At 42.4% G+C, this 22,393-nt stretch overlaps 1 protein-coding gene across 1 annotated transcript; it reads right to left on the bottom strand.

Moving 5' to 3' along the window:
- Positions 1-9,868: 9,868 nt before the first annotated feature.
- On the bottom strand, positions 9,869-13,580 carry POPDC3 (popeye domain containing 3). Its single transcript, XM_009588055.1, has 3 exons — positions 13,090-13,580; positions 11,124-11,232; positions 9,869-10,189 (listed from the first exon to the last, which is right to left on the bottom strand). Exons 1-3 carry the CDS (start codon positions 13,578-13,580, stop codon positions 9,869-9,871), a joined length of 921 nt encoding a protein of 306 aa, XP_009586350.1.
- Between the last annotated feature and the right edge of the window lie 8,813 nt (positions 13,581-22,393).

Genomic DNA, 22,393 nt, shown 5'->3' with positions numbered 1-22,393 from the left:
GCAGCCAAGAGCATATGGTCAGCATTATACTTAAATATTTTTGGAAAGAAGAATACAGAATCCTGAATCATTTTTGAAGTAACTGTTTATATACATACACATCGTGTATAAATGTGTCCAGGAGGGTCCAGCTTTGTTATGGTTGTTCTTGCCTTTACATCTTGGAGAAGAGATCTGGATCTTTCCAGTGATGTGTGCCACGTGAATAGAGTTTTTATGAATCCTGCTGCCTGGTGTAACGCCTGATTTTCCAAAATATATTATGAATTTATTATGAAGGACTTGATTTGGGACTGTGTTTCCTCTGAGTGGCCATTCTTATGGATGTATTCGCTCTTTCCCAAGATATGCAGAGTAAGCACGCTGGAAAAATTTTTTTTCAGGATAGCATGGCCACAGGAACGGTCATGAGAGATAGCATCTAGCATGTGTTTGAGATTGATAATATTCAGCTATGCTTGCTGGAGCAAAGCCAAGTAGCTTCCAAAAGCAGCACAAAGCAACCTGTCAGAAGTTTACTATACAAACCTAGACTGACGTGTAAGCATTTTCTAGCACATTACTGAATGCTATGCGTTGGAGAAACACAGTTTGCTGTATTAGTTGTCTTGTATAGAGTCTTTGTACTTTTCTCATTACCCTCCAGGTCTTGTCTGTTTTTGTGGGGAGCTTTGGTGATAAACAGTATCTGCTTAGCCCAATGCAGAAAATCCTAGTTTGGCAATGAACTAATAATAGTTGCAGCCATGTGAAGGTGTAGAACTTTGTCCTGATTGCAGCTAGTCTCTTGGGATCTTTATATTTCAGTATATTCATGATTAAATGTCATTTCCCCTGCGCAGCGGAGCGGTAGGATCCAAGGCTGCATGGGTAACGTCGATGGTGGTATCTAGGACAGCTGTCAGCAGAAAGAGAGAAATGAGGGAGGGTCTGAGAGCTGCCCCTATCTTCTGGCCCTCCAGGAGGACCGTAAGCAGATGAAGAGCGTAGACATGGCTCTGATGAGCTCTAGTCTTCTGCTGTGGGGTGCACCCGCACGTAGAAGAAAAACCTTCTTTTCTCTAATAGAATGACTAGCATCAATTTTATATAGATAATAGCACATAGTCTGATGCAGATATTAATGGCCATAATTTTACATAACCTTTAGTTACATACATAATACTAGATAACATAGATAACATTATCTATAATTATATAGCTAACATAAACATTCTCTAAGTAGAATGTATTAAGTACAGTTTATTCTCTTAAACCAAGGTCTCATGTACTGTAGGAGAATGGGCTGGTTTAATTAAATCAGTTTAATGTCCTACTGTTAAACCACTGTAGAGACTTAAAGGGTTGGGTTAACCTCTTATCTATGTCAATAAGGCACAAGTTCATTGAAGTCTGCTAATATAAATTAATCTGACAGAGGCAAGAAATAAAAACTGTGTCTACATTGATGAGGAGTTGGCTTCAAATAGCGAGATCAATTTTTAGAGATTTGTGTTGAATTGATGCATTTTGTTAGCGGAGACAGGTCTAATGGTATTACAGCTGTTCATTGATGCAGGCTTTCTCTCTGTCGTGTTTCTCTCTCTTGCTGTTAAAGTCTTGATAGCTGAAGTACTTTCTCCAATTATTTAGTTATTCTCCACAGTAATGGTCCGCAGTAGAAAAATGTCACGTGGAAGTTGCAAATCGCCCAGTCTCGTTCTTTATCTCCATCGGCCTGCTTTGTGATCTTCGACAGTACGCCCGGACCTCCCGGTGCCTGGCTGCTCTTCGGTGTTAGGGGGGCACTAAGGCCTGCCGGCGGTGCGGGGAGGCGGCGCGCAGCGGGGGTCCGGCAGGAGTTCAGAAGCATAGCTGAGACCAGAGCCTCCCTCTCCCCCTTCTCAGTCCAGCCTAGCCGGGCATTCAAAGACTTTATTAAGCAGACGATAGAGTAACTTTTTGTAAAATTGCAAGCGCTCTGCCTCTTCCAAACAAGAGCCCGATTCCACAGCCTTTTTTAGGCAAAGTTTTCAGTAAAGAGAACAAATGCTTTGTATTTGGGATCCCGGATGTGCCAGGCTGACAGGGCTATTTTCAGACAATGGTGAGATCTATGAAATGTTTCCATTTATAGTTTTCAGGAAGCGTACTCAGCATCTACAGGCTAAAAGATGTCTACTCTAAACTAATCTTTGAAAATCCCTCTATAGACAATGCAAGGGGGCTCTTTTAGAAAGTAATTAATCCTCTGTGTGTTTGACAACTGTCTGGAGTGGCATGAAATGTGCTGGCAGAGTTCAGAAGTGCCACATTTCACTGAGACAAATCCCATCCCAGATGCTGAAATTATGTGCTGTATAACTGAAAAATTACACATTACACATATTTTCCACAGAAAAAAATGTCTATTTGGTTTTTACCTGAAAGCATCCTCGAGAATTATGTTTTATTAGAAGGAAGTTTGTATGGAAGAGATTGTGAATGACAAATACTCTCACCTCTTTAATATTCTGGAGGTTTATTTAAGAGGAGTGTGTGCATTCTGGTGCATTTTTACCTCAGACCCTCTGACGGCCACTTTCTGATGTATCGCAATATAGTCTGGCAATTTTTCCCATCTGCTTGTGCGGGGAGGGTGTCTCCTGTTTACACAAGAAGGGGCTCTCTACTTGTGAACCTCGTTTGAATCAGAGATACAAAACATTGTATCCTGGGGCTTTCAAGTGTCTGACAGATAGTATAGCAATTGGTTATTGCAAACTTAGAGCTAGGAGCCAACTTTCTTCTAAAATGATCTGTCAGAGTATCCACGTTTTAACAGATGCACTGGTTGTCGTAGATGTTTCTGCACAGGGTATGCAATCCTGAGGTGTAAGGGCAGAGTAAATTTGTTTGCTATTAAAGTTATCTAAACTGTGCACAGTAAACAATTTATTCAATCACACTTAGCAATTATTCCTGCTCCCGAATTATGTGTGAGCAGTCTCCTGCTGACAATTTAATTTCTATGTTCATTATTTGAAATTGCTCAGTGAACGATTTCTATGAACACATGCAAGCCTACGAGCTGCTCGCAAGTCCGTTTCCTGAGACTGCTGCTGGAAGGCCCTGCTCCGCTTGCTCTTGCTCTGCCTAAATCACATGGTTCCCCCCAAAAAAAAGGAGAGCTGCTATAAAACCGATTGGATTTCCTAAGGCCGGGGTCACGGTGCACCTGTCACTGCCCTGCCGGGGCAGCTTGCTAATGGCGGCGGGGAGTAACGGAGCCTGTCCCCAACGGGTCTGCTTGTTTCTGGAAATAGAGGAGTACCGGAGACGGGTTTTGACCACATCGCTTGTCCAGGACTCAAGCTGCTGTCGACACATTGCTCTTGGTTAACGTGAGGCAGCTCTTACTTCACACATAATTGGAAGACGAGTAATAAAGCAGTGCTTTTGCATTGCATCTGTCCCCTTGCTGGGTGACAGCCCATTTCTTAGGGGTCCCCGCTACAGCGGATTTGGCAGCGCTGGTTGAACTGGCTGTGATTTCTCTGTTTCCTTTTTGGACAACTTCCATGCACAAAGAAAGTTCAAAATGATCATGCAAAGATGTCTATGCTAATCCTGAAGTAAATCCCTCTCAACCGCAGCTCACAATGTTTTCTGTGAGAGAGAGATCTTTGTGAATTTGTGTGAGCCTATGTGACTGTCTGTATAAATGAAAGGAATTGCAAATATTGTAAGGCCATAAATGTATGCGTGCTTTTGGGTGTTGGTACAACGACAATTAATGTTTTGTTGCAATATTAGTCCTTTTTAGCTGTGTGTTTTAATATTCACCGGTGGCTGTTTTTGAGAAGTGAAGGCTAGGCTTGAATCTCCAGGACTTTGCATATTAGCATCATTAAAAAATACCATTTTCTAGGAATTTTTGAAATTATTGATAAGGATTTAGAATTCTATTTCAAGATAAAAAAGGAGCTAAATAACAAGTGTTTAACATATCTGGAAGGACAGGCAGGACTCAAAAAAAAAAAAAAGATCAAAAAATCTAACTTAAAAACTTGAGGAAGGAGGACAAAGAGGAAGTGGGGGGAGGCAGAAGACAAGTCTACGGGATTATTTAAACAAGCAACAGAGAAAGCATGTAGGATTTGAGAGTGAAAATACTCCACACTCTGAGGGGGAAGAAAAGGTAAACAGATGAGCTCAGAAGAACTGTGAATGGGCATGAGGCAGCTTTTTTAAAGTTAATTTTTTGTTTGCAAAAAGACATGGAGAGAAGAGAGCAAGAGCGGGGAGAAAATGGATAATCCCATGAAGGAACATACTGGGGAAGAAAGTAAGCCAAAATAAATGCTAGGAAGAAAAATTCAAGAGCAAATAGCAAACCAGGAGTGTACAAGTTTAGTCCAAATGCACAGAAACAGGTTGATGTAGCCCAAGTATCAAGCAGGAGCATTTCATGCACTTGGTCAGATCAGCAGTCCTAAATAAAAGTCTTTGAAATACTCCTTGTTTTGAGCATGACCCTCAAGGAGATAATAAGCACCCAATTTCTGGATTAGTTGCCTCCTCTACCATTTCAGAAGAGTCGGCATCAAACAATTGCTAAGGAACGTCTGGTCCACATTTACTGCCCACCCCAACTAGGCTGCTTTGCACATCCAGGTGCTGGACTGTAGCTGTGCGTATCGTAAATTACTATCAAAATGTGTACTATCAAAATGTGTTGTATTATACCTCAACTGCATCTTGCTACTGTTTGAGTGATCTGTGAGAGTAAAGACAAATACAGAATTAAAAAAAAAAAAAAATTTCCTCTGATTTCAATGAATAAATAAGACCAGTCTTCTGAGGAATGTTTATTATACTTCTTTGTTCGGTAAAGAAAAAAGAAACAAACAAAACCCTATTATATAGGGTTAAAACCAGGGATACAGTCTGCAATAAACATCAGTCTGCAATAAACATACAGATAATATATATATAATTATTGCTTTTGCATGTAGTATTAGCTTAAGTACGTATACCACTGTATAAAGCAGTTTCAGAACTAAAATGGCAATGACCATGGTAAAGAGAAAAGCACTAATAATTTGTAAAACCAAAAACAGAAAACAGTATAAAAATGTTTTATGTTCCATATCTGATTTCAGAATATCAGTGTTTATTGTATTTTTTCTTACTAGTAATTACTCCTTAGTTCTTTAAAATATGAACATATATACTGGAAGGACAGTACGTTTTTGAAAAGCCATAACTGAACAAGAAAATGGAGACCCAGTAAAAACCAGAGCATGGTGCTGTATAACTGATTTTTAAGAATTACTCCCATTCACCTCTAAAAAGGTCATCTGAGAAGACCTGACCTTTCTGTAAATAAAAACAGCACAATTTTGCTTCATATTCAAAATAAGTATTCAAAATATTTTATCTAAGCTAAATCTCTTAGTAAAATAGACTATCTGCTACAACTGGATTCACTAAAAATTTTAAGGATTTTAACATGAACAAGTTAAATGAACAAAGCGCAGCTATCTTATGGTAACTGCTGATACTCATCCTTGTGTATCCTAGCAGATGTGAACTGGCTTGCCTCACTTTTGTTATGGGATAAGTTATTTTGCATTTACCCCAGTGTAAGAGAAGGCACATGGGAGGACACAGGGTCATACCTAACGTGTTTTAAACCCATCCCATAGCTTACCTGCCTGTATCCCACCCTTGTAGCCATGTCCTACAGTTGGCCCCTGGAAGTCCAAACCCAGCGTCGGGTATATAGATTGTCCCATCCGCTTCTCAGGAGCACTGACACGTGGGAAACGCTAAAGAGAGATGTGTGCTTCACCCCCACCGAGCCCTGGCTCCGGCAGGCCGCCGGCTGCTCGGGGTCATCCAGCCAGAATCCCTGCCTGGGGACAGGGACACGCTCACCTCCTTTCACACAGCTGAGATGCTTTAATGCTCGCCTATGACATGTGCTTGCTACAGAAGGTCATGGTGCTGCCCACTTCTATACATTGACATAGTTAGAGCATTTATCCATGAAATGGGATTTTTGGCTTCAGTGTCTTTCTCAGCCTCAGGTACCTTACTCCCAGAAAATTATTATATCCCCCAGGCTATAGACAAGTTTGGGTGGAGAGTTACTAGTGGATACAATGGAAACTAAACCAGTTATTTACCACTGTTTTATTGCAGTTGTTTATTTACATGACTTCAGTGTCCAAGCTATTAATCATCTATCTTTTATCACCATTTATCTTCAAAACCCCACCAAGGCAGAGAAATAGTCCTGCCCCCACAATACACCACAGATCCCTTAAATTAGAAGCTGTGGTGGAACTGGCGACTGAATAAAACTGCCTGGGAATCCACAGCAGAATAACTGCTGCAAAATCCTTCTGCTCCCACAAGCTTTTGGGAACGTCCCATCTTTTTCCTGGTCCATGACAATGTTTAACAACATTTGTGGCTTGCGGAATGACGATTTGGGTCCAAACCCTCCGCTGGCAGAACCACCTGCAAAGCTACCCTCTAGAAGGGCTTTGCCAGCCGTGGTTCGGGACGTGACCCCGAATCCTGGGGCTGGCACATGACGTGCTTGTGCTGCCTTTCTCCTACGCACTCCTACTGATGAAGCTCCACCTACAGGGTTTGATTCATCAAGATGAGGTGGCTTGACTTACGTGCTAAGTTCAATTAACTCTTTTGATTCACACAGAAGTAGAATTAGAGTAAGCAGAAACTGCAGACACACAAAAAACTACAAGAAAGGAAAGTTAACGTGAATTAGACAAACAGAAAAAAAAAAAAGGGTGCTTTCCCTTGGAAGCCCTGAACCTATTATACTTTTATGCATATTAATGCAGTCAAAGTAAGTATTTTCAAGAGGGATTAACAAATCAGCTTAATAAGGTATTTATTTTGTTGTACTGTAAAAAAATATCTGTTATACAGTAACACTTTGGGGCAGAAGAGTATGCATTCAATTATTACAGGAATATAAAGAAAAATATTTAATCTGTTAATGTTTGAATTCAGCAAATAGATATTAATTTTCTCCTTTTCTATTTAAATAGTTTTCTTCTATCTAAATAGGCGAGGATTTGTTTCATTAGTGTGTACTTATATTATTGTAGATATATATGCCCTGAATTCTACAGCTGAAATGTTCTGCTACTCATGACTCAAAGAGATGCTGGAAAACTGGAAACAATTTTTTAAAAGTGACTCAAAGCCCAAAAAGCACAGTAGCAAAAGCTAAACAAGATTAGCTAAGAGTAAGTTCAGATATTGACTCAGACATGTCCTAGTAGAGATTTCTGATAGTGACTGATTCCAGCAGCAAAAAGCATCACAGAGGATTGTGGTTGGAAATCAAGCTGAAACCAAGGCACGCACCAGTCACAAAGAAGAAAAAATTATTAAAGTATGTAATGAAGCACCCATCACTCCAGAGCAGGTATCTTTCTAAGTAGTATGCTATAGCTTAAATAGAATATATAAGCTTGATACAGAAATTGGGTGGGCAAGACTCCTTGGTCTTATTTTGATGGTGAGGATGATCATACTAGTTTATTAAATGCTGACCCTATTAAGGCAAGGCAGGTTTTCTTGAATATATGGGGCAGGCCCACATATTCAAGAAAACTGTGGAGAGCACTAATCGATGATTTATATTATGCCTAAGTCTAGAATAACATCTCTTTTATGTTTCTAGACTATAATCTTTTTATGTTTGTAGATTGTTAACAAATAAAACATTAAGTATAAAGTTTATATTGGTCCAACACGTTACAGCAGCAGAAATTTATAAATTCTTGTTATTCTATCAGAATGAGAGATGGGGGGCTATTTTAAAATCACCTGTTAAAAACCAGCGTAAGGTTTTCAGAGCGGCTCGGCCGGGTGAAGCGGAGCGGGGATCACGAGGCGCCGCCTAAGTGACAACATCCATGAGAGGTGACACGCTTCTTACCTACCTCGGGCACCGCCGACAAATAAGACATGACACCAATCCCAGCGCTGAAGTTACATGAGAACACCTGTGCTGAGTCACACCGAGGGGTCAGGCAGCCTGCTATCCTGTCCCTCAGCCGTGGGAAGTATAGGAAGAGGGCACGCACAGCTGTACGTCCTTACTGTACACTGCCAGCCTCTGGCACTTTGTGCCTTAGTTATCTTCTGGGCCGGTCTTTAATAGCTGTCAATGAACTCTCTGTTTGCATTTTTTCAATTCTCTTTTGACCAAGACAAAGTAGCTTTGTGACTCAGGGACTTCACACATCAAGTAATACATACAGAATACATCGCGTGGAAGGGTTATTAGAAGGATTTGGGGGTTATCACATGCTATGCATGCTGCGGTATTTATGTTTGGCAGATTTTCCTCTCTGAGAAAGGGACATAAAGCTAAAAGCAAAACTTGTACAACATTATCTGCTCTACACTGAAGGTCCTTCAAACAGGTGGTGTTTCGTATCACTTCTAATAGCTTTCTTATACATACTGCATGATTGTCTTTCAAGCATGAGGTTGTATCATTATTTTAAGTCCTCCAGCAACAACTCCCAAGATCTAAACTCATATGTATACCCACACATACACAAACACACAATGGTTGTCCTACCACACAGTCCAGCAACTTTAAAATATTAAAAATGTGATCTACCTCCAGATATATCAAGCAGCAATACAATCTCATAAAATAGTAATGCTTCTTATTTTTTGATTACTGGCAGGCATCAGGCATAGCAGCAGGAAGGTGAGTTAGCAAAGACATTCAGACACTTCTCCCCAAAGGCACAGTGACCTCAAGGGTCGAAACCAGCTTTCTCCTACCGAAGTGTGAGCTGGTGCTCCCTTATGCCATTAAAACACCACAGAATTAGGGAGAGAATACCTTTTAAATCAAGAATTTCGTAGGCACAGAAAAGTCACTCTGGAAGCTAAACAAGAATGTTTCAGTTAAAAATTGTATTTTTTGCTGCAGCTGTTTCTCAGTTTCTTCCTGACAAACTGGCTAAAAAAAATATTGTAAAACAAACTCCAGTGGTTTGGCAGTGGATTGATTAACAGTATTTATTGTACACGTCATGAATGGCACTGACACTGTGGAAGCCTAGGTCCTATAGCATCACATTTTATCAGAAACACTACACAATCATTTCCCTAAGCTATATTTGCAGCAGTTACAACTGCTTTACTTTTCTAATGCCAGCAATTACATTTAAGTTTGTTTTCACATAATACCTCCTTAGGACAGTCAGAGAGAAACCAATCGCTCATGGGACAGAATTTGTTGTTTTCTTTTGTTTGTTTTTTAAGAATCTTGCTGTGCATTTCAAATTCTTCCTTTAAAAAATTAACCCAATACTACCGGTCTTTTAGTCTTTTTCTGCAATATTCTTCACGTTAATTGAGACAATGTTCACGTGGCATAAATATTAATGTTACAAGCAAGTTGCTATATTTTGAAGACAACTTACTTGTTTTCACTAACTATACTGACTATACTTCATTATGGCAAATAATTTTGAGAAAGTATAATCACAAACACCGTGGGTTTGTTTTTTTTAAAAACACAACACAGAGGCCACCACAATTACAATAAAACTTTAGCCTGTTACGATTTGTTTTCCTCCAAAAGCAAGGAGATGAAGATCAACAAAAGAATCAACAGAAACTAAACATATTGCACAAACAGTCAAAATGCAGAAGCCAACCCGTTGGCTCTAGGGAGGAAGAATTCAAGCTACTCCCATGAAAGTAAATGGCACTTGTCAGTCAAATTTGGCTTGACTGGGTCTCATTCTGCTTCATCTTTCTGCTCTTCTGCTTCACCACTTTGCATTTCCCTTCATCGCTTTGGGGAATGGCTGCAGCAGAGTTTTCCTTCCTAGGACTGTGTGCTGAAGGAGCCGCAGTTTGTAACCCCCGCGGGCTTGCGCCGGGGGGACCCTCTCTGCAGGCGGTGGGAGGGGTGCACCGGAGGGGTCTCTGGCAGTGAAACGTGGTAGAAGTTCGGTAACCGAATGTCGTACCTAAAGCCTTTCCCCACGTGCACTCTGTCATTCAAGGCATACAGTTTTTCAGCAATGTCGCTCCCAATTAAAATTGAGAACAGGCGGGAGATGAAACGGTGTTTAGCAAAGAGCAGATACAGCTTCTTCCTCCTCCAGGCCACGTACCGACAATCTGTCTCTGCTGTAAGTGTCACCTATAGAAGAGAAAATTAAAATAGGTAGGTGATGAGGCAGTGATATTGCTGCTGCTACCCTTGCTCAGAAAGCACCCCCGCTCTCCCAGCGGGCACGCAGGCTGCGTCTGAAACGTACACTTCGCGTCTTTGCGCCTGCTGCAATCAAAGCCATTTAATCCAGCCAGTGAGCTCTGCGAGGTCTACTGTGTGCAAAGGACAAGCGAGAAGGGTGACTGGGAATGGACCGCATGATTGCATCTTGTCGGCCTCAGTGACGGTACGCCTATGCCCACGCTGAGCGGCAGCCCCAGCCAGGACCCAGGCTGGCAGCGTGCCCCGGCCGCGGCCCTGGACTCCCTGCTTTTCTCTCAGCAGCCCAGCTGGAAAAGCAGGTCTAAAGAAAGCTCTCGATAAATGCCATTTGCCCTCATGACACGAGACATCAGATCCCACACAGGCAGGAGCCAGCGTGTCAGCCCAGCGACAGCAGTGGGAGGGCTCACGGATCACGGGGGGCAGATCCGATGGACACCGTGTCCCACGCTGTCCCCCCGTGCCAAGCTGTACCGCAGGCATGCCTGTCCCCAGCCCGTGCTCTCCGGTTCACCTCCCGAAGGGAAGCCTCTTCAGCACCAGCTTCCACCCCCCTCCTGCAAACATGGTTTCTCAGGGCTGGACTTTAGCACAGCCAAAGAATGCAAACAGAGTCTACCTCCCGGATTAGCTTTAAGAAAAACCTCATTTGTTGTAACAACAAGATGCAAGCAGAAAGAAGAGACAAACAGCATAACCAGTCCAGCGGGTAAAGAGGACTTCCCTCCCCAAATTAATGGAATGCCACTTGTTTGTATAATTTCACAAACGAAACCCACAACTAAATGAACTTATTTCTAAACCAGTTAGTACTTGAACAGTTCTCTGTAGTATTCAAAAAAACCTCCTCCACTTTTACCTGGAAAATTCCCTCTTCTGTGGGCCTCAGTGAATCCCATTCAGGAGAATCCAGAAATTGAAGAGGAAAAATATAATGCAGAAACTCCCCATCAACTGTCACTCTGATCCTACCAAGATAAGATGTGTTAATTTGTTAGTACTACCTGTACAGCGGCAATGACTGCAGCAAGAATGTATTCTTTCTACTATGTGAGGAGTTTACATACACCTTTGAGAGCATGAAAAACCGATTACTGGCCAACAGTATCCTATTTATATTTTTGAACACAGCTTGATCAGGCCATTTGAAAGAGAATACAAGACAATCATGCAGCTGAAATGGAAATCTTTCCAGGCCTTATTCAAGTCGTATTATTCTCCCTGGGGCAGGTCTGTGCAGCGACGTGCAAGCTTTGCATGAAAAGGCCAGCGTGCACTGGAGAGGTGAAAGACCGATGTACGTAACACCGTTCGCCTCCTTCACTTGAAAACCATGGGATATACTTCTAGGTTTGGTAAATACGCATTTTAAAGGGAACAAAGCGGCAAAAGCAGGGAGTGGGAAGCAGGAGTTCCCCACGGCATGTGTTAGGTAGGGCTCTCTCAATGTTTAACGGGAATTACATGGCCACAGGACTGTCTCTGGAGCCAGGAGAACAGCATGGAGCTATGGGATCTCTGTGTGAATGCTGTGGCCTTCTGCAGATGCCAAAGAAAAATTTTCTTCCTACTTTTTAAATCATATTCAAGTTTGAAGGCACACAAGCGGGAAACGTATGCTTAAACCTCATGAGCTAAAAGAAAAAAAGCAAGCTGTAGGAGTCCCCTTTTTACATCTGCTTTGCCCCGAGATTAATGCTTCTTGTAACATCAGAAGCAGCAGCCCTATCCTGCACGAAGGAGGGTAGCAGGAACTCCCTGCATGATTACTAACTGGCTGGGCATGTAGCAGGATGGACACCTCTCCTTCAGTATGACTATGACCAAAAGCAACCTCCACGTGGTACTCTCTGAACAGCTCCCAAGAATGCTCTGAACCAGGGTGTCATTAAGGACAACTACCTAATCATATTGTTCATTGCAAGTAGTCCTAAATCAGCTGAGTTTCAAGCTGCCTACAAATTCCATCTGTCCATGCAGCAGGCTGTCAAAATGCACCTACGAAGTGTCCCATCAAAGACAGACCAAGGCCATCATCTCTGGGTATCCCATCTACTCTTGTGGTGGTCGAAAGCTAGTATTTCCCTTCAAGAAAGCATCAGCAAGGTTGCCAGAAGGGTCTCCAGTAAGCAGGGAGTACAAGCAGGTGGATTTATTGCCTCAGGGTCTAATCAAGGGCCGCAGATACAGTAACTGCAGACTCAGTTCTGCCTTCTTGATAGGGACTCAGTTCTATCCCCTTCTTGATAGGGCTCGACTATGTCCCCTTGTAATGGAAGGGCGCTTTTAGGCCTTCTGCTCTCCCTTACGTCCTCTCTTCTCCCACCCCCTAGAAAGCAACCAAATACAATCTGTCTCAAAGTCAAGATCTCTATTAAAAAGAGTTTATCTCAGTATATTCAGTTTCATAACTACCTTTTAGTCCTGTTTCAGATGATACTAGCAAAGAAAAATATGAAAGATGCCGTGTTCATCAGCTAGGCAGTAGATAGACAGCAAACCATAGCCTGAAGACTGAAGCACACATTTGTTCCCTTATCTGCCTAACCTGTTAAGTGCTATGACACAGTGGTCTGGAAAAGAATGACTTAAAATCCTTTTCTTTATGCTATTACAGATTTTGTGCTTAGTGTTTTTATGCTAGTGCTGTCCTAGACAAGTGTATTTATCCTATTAATATTTATATTACTTGCATTAATATTTAATCTATTGTACTGGAAAATGAACGAACAATACACAAATGAGGCTTTTTTTTTTGCTTTCGTTTTCAAGGAGGAGGAAGAAATAAAGATATTTGCAGTAAGTCTGAACAAGCCGATACAAACCTGCCTGACACAAGCAAGGACAGTTTATCAATAGGTGTTTTGCCCTGCATGGCGTAACAGTGTTCCTTCTCCAGCGTAACCACTTCTGCGTCGCAGCACAAGACGATCTTCCTGTAGACAGTCAAGGAAATTCCCAGAGGCTGGAAGAGAGCGCTGTAGAGTTCCTGGAATTCTCTGTCAAAGGAAACACTCCGAACTTGGTAGGTAACGTAAATGAACTGGACGAAGCATATAGCAAACAGTATAAAATTCCAGGAGAATATATCAGCAGCACAGACATCCAGCCAAGCCCAAACAGAAGAGCAGAGAAAGCCCAATCCAAGCAAGCTGAAGACATAGAGAAGCCCAAAGAATCCACTTCCACCCATGAAGCCCACAACAAAGAGAATACTGGCTAGGTGGTAGATAGATCCCTCTGCCTCTTGCTTCCAGGTGGTACATGTAGGATGTGCATATATCAAACTTTCCCAAAAACTTGCATTTTCTCCCATGGCTGGAATAATTTTTTGATTCAGCTGAATCTTGGGAATTTTTATTTAAGAGATGCAGCTAGCGGGGTCCTTTGCTTTTCCATTCTTGCAAACTCTGCTCAGTGATCACATAACGTCAGGGTCTCTTTTGGTAGTAAAGTCGCACTTAGGATTTCCAGCAACTAGGAAGCTAATGTTCTCAGGAGGTAATGCTGTTTCTCATCAGTTCATGCATTGTTTTGACTTTGGCCGTGTCATCTGTAGCTTCATCTGATCTGGACAAGTGAAGAAAAGACGAATTACTTATAAAATGATTTTCATCAATTAAACTCTATCAAAGCTTTTATTGCCTAAAACCACAGACTGCATTACAATCTTCCAATTCCCCCTCTAGCCCTGTGATTCCAGGATCAAACCTTAATATTCATTCAATTGAAGATCATGTTTCTGTATCTATGAACCCTGTAGCAACTGTCGAAACGCCACTGAATCCACGTAAACCTGCACATCGCATCCACAACATCCTGTGACAAGCCTTTCCGCAGCCTAGCTGGGGAGAAGGTGGTTGCATCTGTTGGTCCTGAGCCTGCTGCCTGCAAGTCTCATTTAATGCCCTACCTAGCTCTTGGACAAGAAGTGACAGTGAACTCTTGTGCCTTGTTCAGCTCCTCCATCTCACTCTGGATTTTGGCCAAACCACCCTCATTAATGAGTTGAGCAAGGCTGCTCTCTGTCCCCGGAGACAACAAACTACATCCCCAAACACCACAACCAGGGAAACCCAAGTATCACGGGGGATTCTACTCCAAGGATGACAGGCAAAAAGCTGTCATGCAGAAGGAAGACTACAAAGCTTAAAGGCAGCTTTATACAGGTTATGTTATTAGAACGTGAAGTAAGTAGTCCTGCAAAATACTTCTCAAAGGGCATTTACAAAGCAATTTTATAACATTCAAAGTTCTACCTTGTATAATTTCATGCCATGGACCACATATTTTTATTGTTCAACACTGTAAAATGTTAAACACACTATTTGTTTCCATATATATATTCCTAAGAGTTAAATAAAAAGTAAAATATGCAAGCAAAAAGCATGGAAAAAAACAAAATAAATTAAAAAAAATCAAAACCAGCTTTCTATGTCTGTCTTTTAAAGTAAAAGTACATGCTTCAATGTGAGATTAGACATGGTAGGAATTGCAAAGCCAGAGTCTATCAGTAATGTAATCAGAATTGAAACCCACCAAAGTCTTTAACTGTCTGGTTCTTTTCCTGGTAAAACAGCAAGGAAGCTAAGAAATATCTTGCTATCTAAATTATTAGATGCTCTAGAATATCAAAGGTAGCTTCCCCCCCCCCCGCCCCAAAGAGCCACAGAATTCAATACTTAAAAAGTACTGCTGGTGCAGTGAAGCATCCAACATCATTCAGCAGGGGTTTCAGTGGGTTTTTTTTTTACAGTGACAGGTCTAAGAAATTATTAAAGCAAAGTCGTATCACATTTCCTAGCTGCTACAGCTTTCCTTCTTTTAAGTTTATTGAAGCCCCAACATTAATTCCATGATTCAAAAACACTAATGCTGAATGAAGACATAAAATCCTAAACAACCGTGTGGCAGAGTTCAGAAGAAAAGGTTAGGAGGAGAGCTCTCCCTCTCTGGGAGTGGCAATAGGGAAGTCGCTGACCCATAAAAATATCAGAGCTAAAGAACACGGAATCTCTCCAAAGTAAAATGCTCGATATCCTACTGCAGCAGAAGAACCAGCATTACAAGAATTAGGTAGTTTGAGACTAATAAGCTTTCTGTTTGTCTCTTTACCCAAATACTCTTCTCTGGATTCCCCCCGGACACAGGATTTAGCCCTTGGAGAATGGGAGATAAGAACTGCATCAGCTACGAAGAAGTTACCAAGGCAGGGTAAGAGCATGAGGAATTTTAGATGGTACTTCTGTGATCAAGTGGGAAGACTTCTGAACCAAAAGAAAATAAAACTGGAACATGCAGTTCCCAGACCTTGTGTTCTGAATCCAGTCAGCATATCCACTGCACAGTCAAAAATCAGCGGCAGGAGTTTTTTGTTTGATTGTTTGGTTTTTTAAATAGAATCATAGATAACAGTGATTTTGGATTATTGTTAATACTTCTACTCTATTGCCAACATTTTCCTCTGAGCAGTTCTCATGAAGGCCCTAATTTCTACAAAAAATTCAGTGTTTTGAATGGAACCATGACTGAGAAGTTACATGGAAGCTGTATGCGTGCCACAAATAAAAACACCGTGGATCCGTACTATAATCTACTTTCCATGACCAACGTCTTTTTGTCATGTAAAGTCACACATTGCAATCATTTGACATGATGTTGCAATAATTTCACAAAATTTATGTTCAGTTTCTAATTCGCTTATAGCATTCACAGCCTGCCCACACTACAGCTCACAGCATTGCTGTAAAACATCTATTCATGACAAGATGGGTCAAAATAATTTGGAAAGAACAGCACACCACTAGGACACAGAGGGTCATTGTACACAAAACCAAAGCCGTGGAAAAACTGTCCTGTATTTGTAACTGTTTATTTTTGGAATGGGACCTGTCTTCCAAAACCACTGTATGCAAAATTCCTACTTATTTCAGTAGTTCTGCACAATGAGAACTTTTACTGTGCTGCAGCATCACCCAGGCGGGAGAGGCCAGCCTCCACCCGGGCCAGGGGAACGGCAAAGGAGGGAGGCCAGCGCTAGTACAGAATACAGCCTCACCAACATGGCACTCTCCTGAGCTATGTAAGGTGTGCAGCCAAAACCAAACCCTCTGGAAATACTGACGAAGCCTCCTACTAAATGGAGCTGGTTTCTCAGGGCTACGGTGAAGAGCAGGCGTGCTTGCTGCCAGTGAACTGCAGGCAGAAAGAGAGGATTCACCTCTTTTTAATCACGAAATTATTCTAAGATTTGGGAGCTAAAAATTGTTGGTAGTTTTTTTATGAAGTATTAAATAAAGCAGAGACAATAATATATATAGGCCTAAGTATAGTAAAATTTCCAATTTAGATTGGTACTTAGTGCTAAACAAGGCCTTTTACGTTTTTCTTTATAGTTCCTACAAGTCCAAAATTTAAACTCTTGAGCGCTTCAGAACAGTCACTCTAATTAAGCCATTCATCTATTGCAAGCGGGGGTGGGGGGAGAAAAATCCCCCAAACCAAAAAACCAAACAGCTGTGGTACCAACTGTGAGTCACTCTCCACTGAGGACCCACCTACAAAGTGCCCACAGTAGCACGGCATTACCAGGTTTGCAGGCACTCGAAGGGGACACCATCCTTTCACTGAGATGCTTCGGCATTCTTAGCTACCGGGAGAGGGAACGTGCCAACTGACGTGGCCTTGGCTGATGTCCTGCTTCAGTCGTCCTGGCTGTGGTGAAGAGTTATTGCTACAGGTTCATTTGATGGTGGTGATCTGGCAAGCTTCAGCGGGAACCTGCATTTAAAGCAGGTATCTTGGATTATAAGCCTGAACAACTGTATCTTCCCCAAGTAAATGTCGAATACTTTCTACTCTGTGCCCTGCCTACGGAGAAGAAGGAGCACCATGCACAAGCACAGTCTTTGCTACATGACTACTGTATTCAGAATAACACAATATTGTCACCTGTAGGCTGCCGGAGCCGGAGGTGCATGGAAGAGGTCTCCTCCCAGCTCAGGAAGGAGACATGTCCTGCCAACACAGGCTGAATTACTGAGATGCTTCTGAGTGTTTTGCCCTACCACACATCCCACCCTCTCCAGCAGACCAAGTGCTGGGAAAAATCAGCCCAGACTAGAGATGTGAGCAATATACAGCGGCATGGGCTTCTTTAAAACAAACAGCAGCACTGCTGAAAAGACTAAGCTGTCAACAGAAAGTGTTAAAATCAAGGAGTTTGCTGGAGCTTCAAAGCAGTAAATGGAGTATTTCACTTATACTCTCCAAAATAAATACCTGCCAGCAACTTAAAACTTCATATAAGCAGTATACTAAAACAGTCAAAACAGAATGAATTTATATTGTAATTTAAATGCATATAGTACAACCTCCCCCTCCCCAAATGGGCCTTTTCCCCATACACTGCAGTATTCCCACAAAGAATTACCAATTACGTACATTTTTAATTTGCTTGAGAACTGGGTACTTTACCCCATTTTTGTCACTAACAACTCAAATTCAACTCTGAGAAGCTTTGAGTGTTCATTACTGTGTCTGGATCACACAAAAAATAAACCCTAAAAGCCCTGAGGCCACCAGCAGTTCTTTCTTTGGTCTTTTTTTAATTAAGTCAAAAGTAAAGCTATTCAGCATTCGAATACTCCATTCTTTAGTTGTCTTATCCCAAGTATTCAGCCAGAAAGCCCTCAGCACTTTCACACCGTACATGTTGACAGGCCGTAGAGCCGTACATGCTGATCGTGTAACCAGCCGGGATGAATTGTTTGCTACAGGTTTGAAAGCAAAAAAGAAGATTTTCCTTTACAGCATATATGCTTTCACGTACAAAATGAGATTATGCTGAATTTAGCAGGATTTGTCTCACTGGTTTTAGCCATCTACAGCGTAGATGTTTATACGTGAGCTAGTGGCCACAGCCTGGCTCGGCAGTCAGGGAAGCTGCTCCAGCAACTCTGCCGGGAACCCAGCGGTCCCTCCCGCCAAGGGGGGCCCTCCCGGCCTCGATGCCCCCTGCTTCCAGAGGGACGAGCTCTGAGCACCCCGTCCAGGCTGGCAAGTTACATCTGGCCATCATTTAGATGTGTAAAAAGAAGCTGCTCCTTAATTTTAGCAAGTACTTCCTCTAACATGCAATGTAAATGCATACGTCAATTAACGTACCCCTTCCTTCCGTTGCCCCTACGTCTCTGAAATCCTTTCTCTGGCCCCAGTCCAAAAGACAAAGGTATCAAGATAATCAGTCACTATAAAACTAGATATACTCAGATTACAAAGACACACAAGCATACATAACAAAGGTAATTAATTAATGGCATTGCTTTACAGATTTCCTTTGCCGGGAATTAAGGAAGTCAGGATGGTGTCTGGTACCTGATATAAATCTGGGTAGGCTATTATTAAAAAATTAATTGATTTACTACAATTCTATTTTTTATTCTACAGGAAGTCAGGTTAAATGATCACAACGATGTCTTCTGGACTTTTGTCTTAAGTTATTTAATATAAAAAAGTTGTATATACCTAGAAAGTTACGTAACTGGTCTTCCCAATGAGATCTGGAAGCCTACCTCAGATACCAACTAAACAGCTACTTTAGACAACAGAAAACACTGAAGACAGGTATATCTCTGAAATTATTCCTCATATAGACCTTCCAGAAGAACCTTCATCCATATGGAGCCAGCATCCCTTCCTGCCAATGTTTTTCAAAGAAAGGGATGTTTTATCAATGAATGCTTTAACATGAAACGTGTGCAACCCCAGCAGCCAAGCCTCAGGATTCCGCTCCCTGGGTGAGCATCCCCGTCACAGAACGAAAAGCGACTGTGGTGCGGTTCTCCCTCCCTCAGTCTCCTTTCTGCACAACATCACAGCTTCAACAAGAAGGGCAGCAAGTGACCCACCCACACGAGTCAAAATGAGTCGCTCGGGGCACCCTCATGGGAGGAGGGAAGACGGATTTGCACTCCCTTGGGCTGAGGAAGGCATCCTGTGTCTCATTGATGTCCCATCGCTATGTCTCACCCCCTGGATCGGTGCTCTGAGCGCAGGCTGTCACTTGGAAGATGAAGCATCTCAGGCCTTAGGTCAACCCACATCCTTCCCAGTCCTTCCAGTAGCCCCCAGGGCTGCGCAGGCTGCAGTCGCCGAACTGGACCCCTGTCCCCGGAGCCTCCATGTGAAGTGATACCTTCTCGGAGAGCGATCCTTCTGGGAATGCTCAGAGCTACAAAACAAGCAGCTGGGTCATGTCCAACCACCAGCGGTGCTTCACTGCCTTTGGGGCAGCTCTGAGAAATAACTACCAGCCAAGTGGGACTTTTTAGGGCCAAAACCCTGCTCTGGTCAGGCAGAATTTAGGCTCCCACGTTCAAGGTTGTTCAACCAAGAACACCCTTCAGTCAGCTGCTGCCTAACCCTGGAGACACCCCAATGCCATCTCCACCTTGAAGTCAATAGTCCACGTGAACGACCCACCAACGGCACGAGGCTGGTGACTGGTTGTCCTCCCCACCAGGCTGGGCCTGAGTCCTGTCTCTCTGCTGCAGCAGATGGATGTAGAACTGCTTTCTCCAAAGCAGAGCGCTTTAACCGGAGCCTTTTCGTGGGACTTCCAATTCATTGAACTTGTTTGGCTGCAGCTGGGAAGGCCTGATTCTACTTACACCTTGCTCAAATTCCTACTAATCGTTTTAAGAAGTGGAAAAAAAGCTGGGCGGGGGGAGGCATCAAGAGAGAAAGAAAACCCACAGCAACACAGAATAGTTTAAGGTTCATTAGAAGCACTGCATACAGGGAAGCTGCTATTATTTAGTCTTTAAATATTTAAAGACCAGCTTACTATACACAGCTTACAGTACTTGAACGATGCCTCATTTATCACTGTAAAATATACAATGCAATTCTCTGTGGTTGCAAAGCCAATATTGAAGATGTTATCTGTTTTATCATCTGGACAGTATCTGATATGAACAAAAATTACAGATATTCTTCCAATTTGAATCAGAACTGATGAACCATAAGTACATGTGGTATTCCTGCCAAACCGAGAAGAATAATCCCCTCCCTTCTTTTTTTAAGGTCTATTGCTCCTAGGGAACATGAATATGGAATGACAGTCAGACGTTTTTAAGCTAACTATGGATTGCTACAACTTGGGTAAATTTGAGCAAAGCTGTTGTATATTAAACAGCATTGGCCAAATAATAATTCAGGGGGTCTGGTCTGCTTTACTGTGTTTTATAATAAAAACTGCAAAGTGAAGCACAAGTTCAGGCTTTTCTACTGTTCCGCTTTTAAATTAAAAATAGAGAAAGCAGCTACAATGCATATTTCACAAGTGCTTTAAAACTGTGTTAATGAACTGCAGTTGAACTCTACAGAATTCAGCTTAAATGAGTTTGTTCGGTGTAGTAGTGCCTTTGGAGGGGAATGTATTCCTATGAAACCAACCACCTGACAAGAACTTCATATCCCAAAAAAGAAATAAACACAGAGGCTTGGTTCATCGCACTACCCCTGCACGTACAACTGGATTACGGAGAAGTAGTGTCATGAGCCATGTGTTCAAACAGATAAACAGCACGCTGAGCCATGAAACGCCACATTTATGTACCCCGTGAGCTCTAAACCAGAGTGAAACACAGTGAAAGATAGAGAGGATGCCCTAATGGAGCTGTTGAAATTATTTATCTTTACTGGAGGGTTTGGGGTTAGAAGTACAGTTCTACTTGCCGCTTTGCTGGAACGAGTGTCATACGGCTTTACATACAAAACAGAGGCAAGCAGAAGCATGCACACGGCACTGGTTTAGCTTCACTTTCGTTAGTTTTCTACCTATGAGAGCCAGAATACTCTTAGTTTCATCACGTAATATAACCACAAACCGAGGCTTTATTCACCGTACAATATCTGACTTTTGTTTGGGCACCAGCAGCATGCCCAATTATAGGTACTGTATCATCACCTGGAGACACTGATCAGAATTCTTTTTCACAAGGTAGTGGAACACACTAAAATGGTAAAATAAAATCTCATCTCTGAAGAGCCTGCACACTTAATAAGAAGATTAAATGCAGCTTCAGCTAACAACATTTTTCTTGTACCCTTAATAAACTTTCTGTTCTCAACTTTCATCATAAAAGGTTTTCCTGCCACAAACTTTGCCTTCACAATTACCTGTATCACATTTCCTTCTGTTTCAGTACCTATTCTCCTCACTACAGGACTTGCAGTGTACTTGCTAGTTTGAAGGCAAGACATTTCTTAAAAACTACTAAAAAAGCTACTTTATTATTTGGCACCACACAGAACTTTGTGGAAAGCCTGAACAGCAACAGTTCTGCAGATGTGGAAACCATTTCTTGTTCTGCTGTGGTCAGTGAAGACATTTTCAATTGCATGTATACAATCATATTCCCATTAATCAACGGAGTGGCAAGAAGCCCTAGTTCTGGGAGCCAGATTTCATCGATGACATCTTTGTAACACTACCAGGTGATCCATGATTCAGTATTACAAGAGATCAGCTATATAAAATGTTTGCCCATAAAGCGATTGACAGCCTAAACGCACACATAGCTTTACAGAACAGCTGAAGAAAATGTGGTAAAATACTATAGTTTGGAAAAATATGTTTGGAAAAAAATATTATCGTTTGGGGAAAGGAAGTGTTTTGTACGGTTCGTTTTCTCTTTGGGAAGAAACAACCGCAAACGCAAACCGAGATCTTAATTTCAGGGTTCATGTGCTCTTACCATTTGTTGATGGGGAGAGAGAAGAATAAAATAACGGCAGCCTACGAAGCGAACGCCTAGTCACAAAACCAACCCCCGAGTTGGTTTTGTGAAAGCAGAGATCCTCCCCGAGCCAGCCCTCCTGTGAGCGGGCAGCGGCTGCGCCCGAGGAGAAACCAGCACCCGCGCTTTCCTCAGAAACAAACCCTAAACCCGCGACACGTAAGGAGGAGTCTCACTTCAGACAGACCCTCGGCAGGGGAAGAGCAGGGCCCTGTGCCCCGCTCCTTCACCACGGGGACATGGCAAACCCCTCCGGCTTCCAGCCGAGGCTGAACTCGGGCGCTCCGGTTACCGGCGGGGCGCGCTGGGGAGGGGCGCGCTGCCC

Source organism: Fulmarus glacialis, unplaced genomic scaffold (assembly GCF_000690835.1).
Source record: "Fulmarus glacialis isolate BGI_N327 unplaced genomic scaffold, ASM69083v1 scaffold35871, whole genome shotgun sequence".
NCBI lineage: Eukaryota > Metazoa > Chordata > Aves > Procellariiformes > Procellariidae > Fulmarus > Fulmarus glacialis.
This window is presented reverse-complemented; position numbering and strand designations above follow the sequence as displayed.

Excerpts from the sequence above, each read along its gene's own strand:
- POPDC3 (XM_009588055.1), bottom strand. The coding sequence starts at position 13,580 with ATGGGAGAAAATGCAAGTTTTTGGGAAAGTTTGATATATGCACATCCT. Across the intron at positions 11,233-13,089 it reads TCCTTGCTTGTGTCAGGCAG|GATCAGAGTGACAGTTGATG; the intron begins GTTTGTATCGGC and ends TTATCTTGGTAG. Across the intron at positions 10,190-11,123 it reads CAGAAGAGGGAATTTTCCAG|GTGACACTTACAGCAGAGAC; the intron begins GTAAAAGTGGAG and ends TCTCTTCTATAG.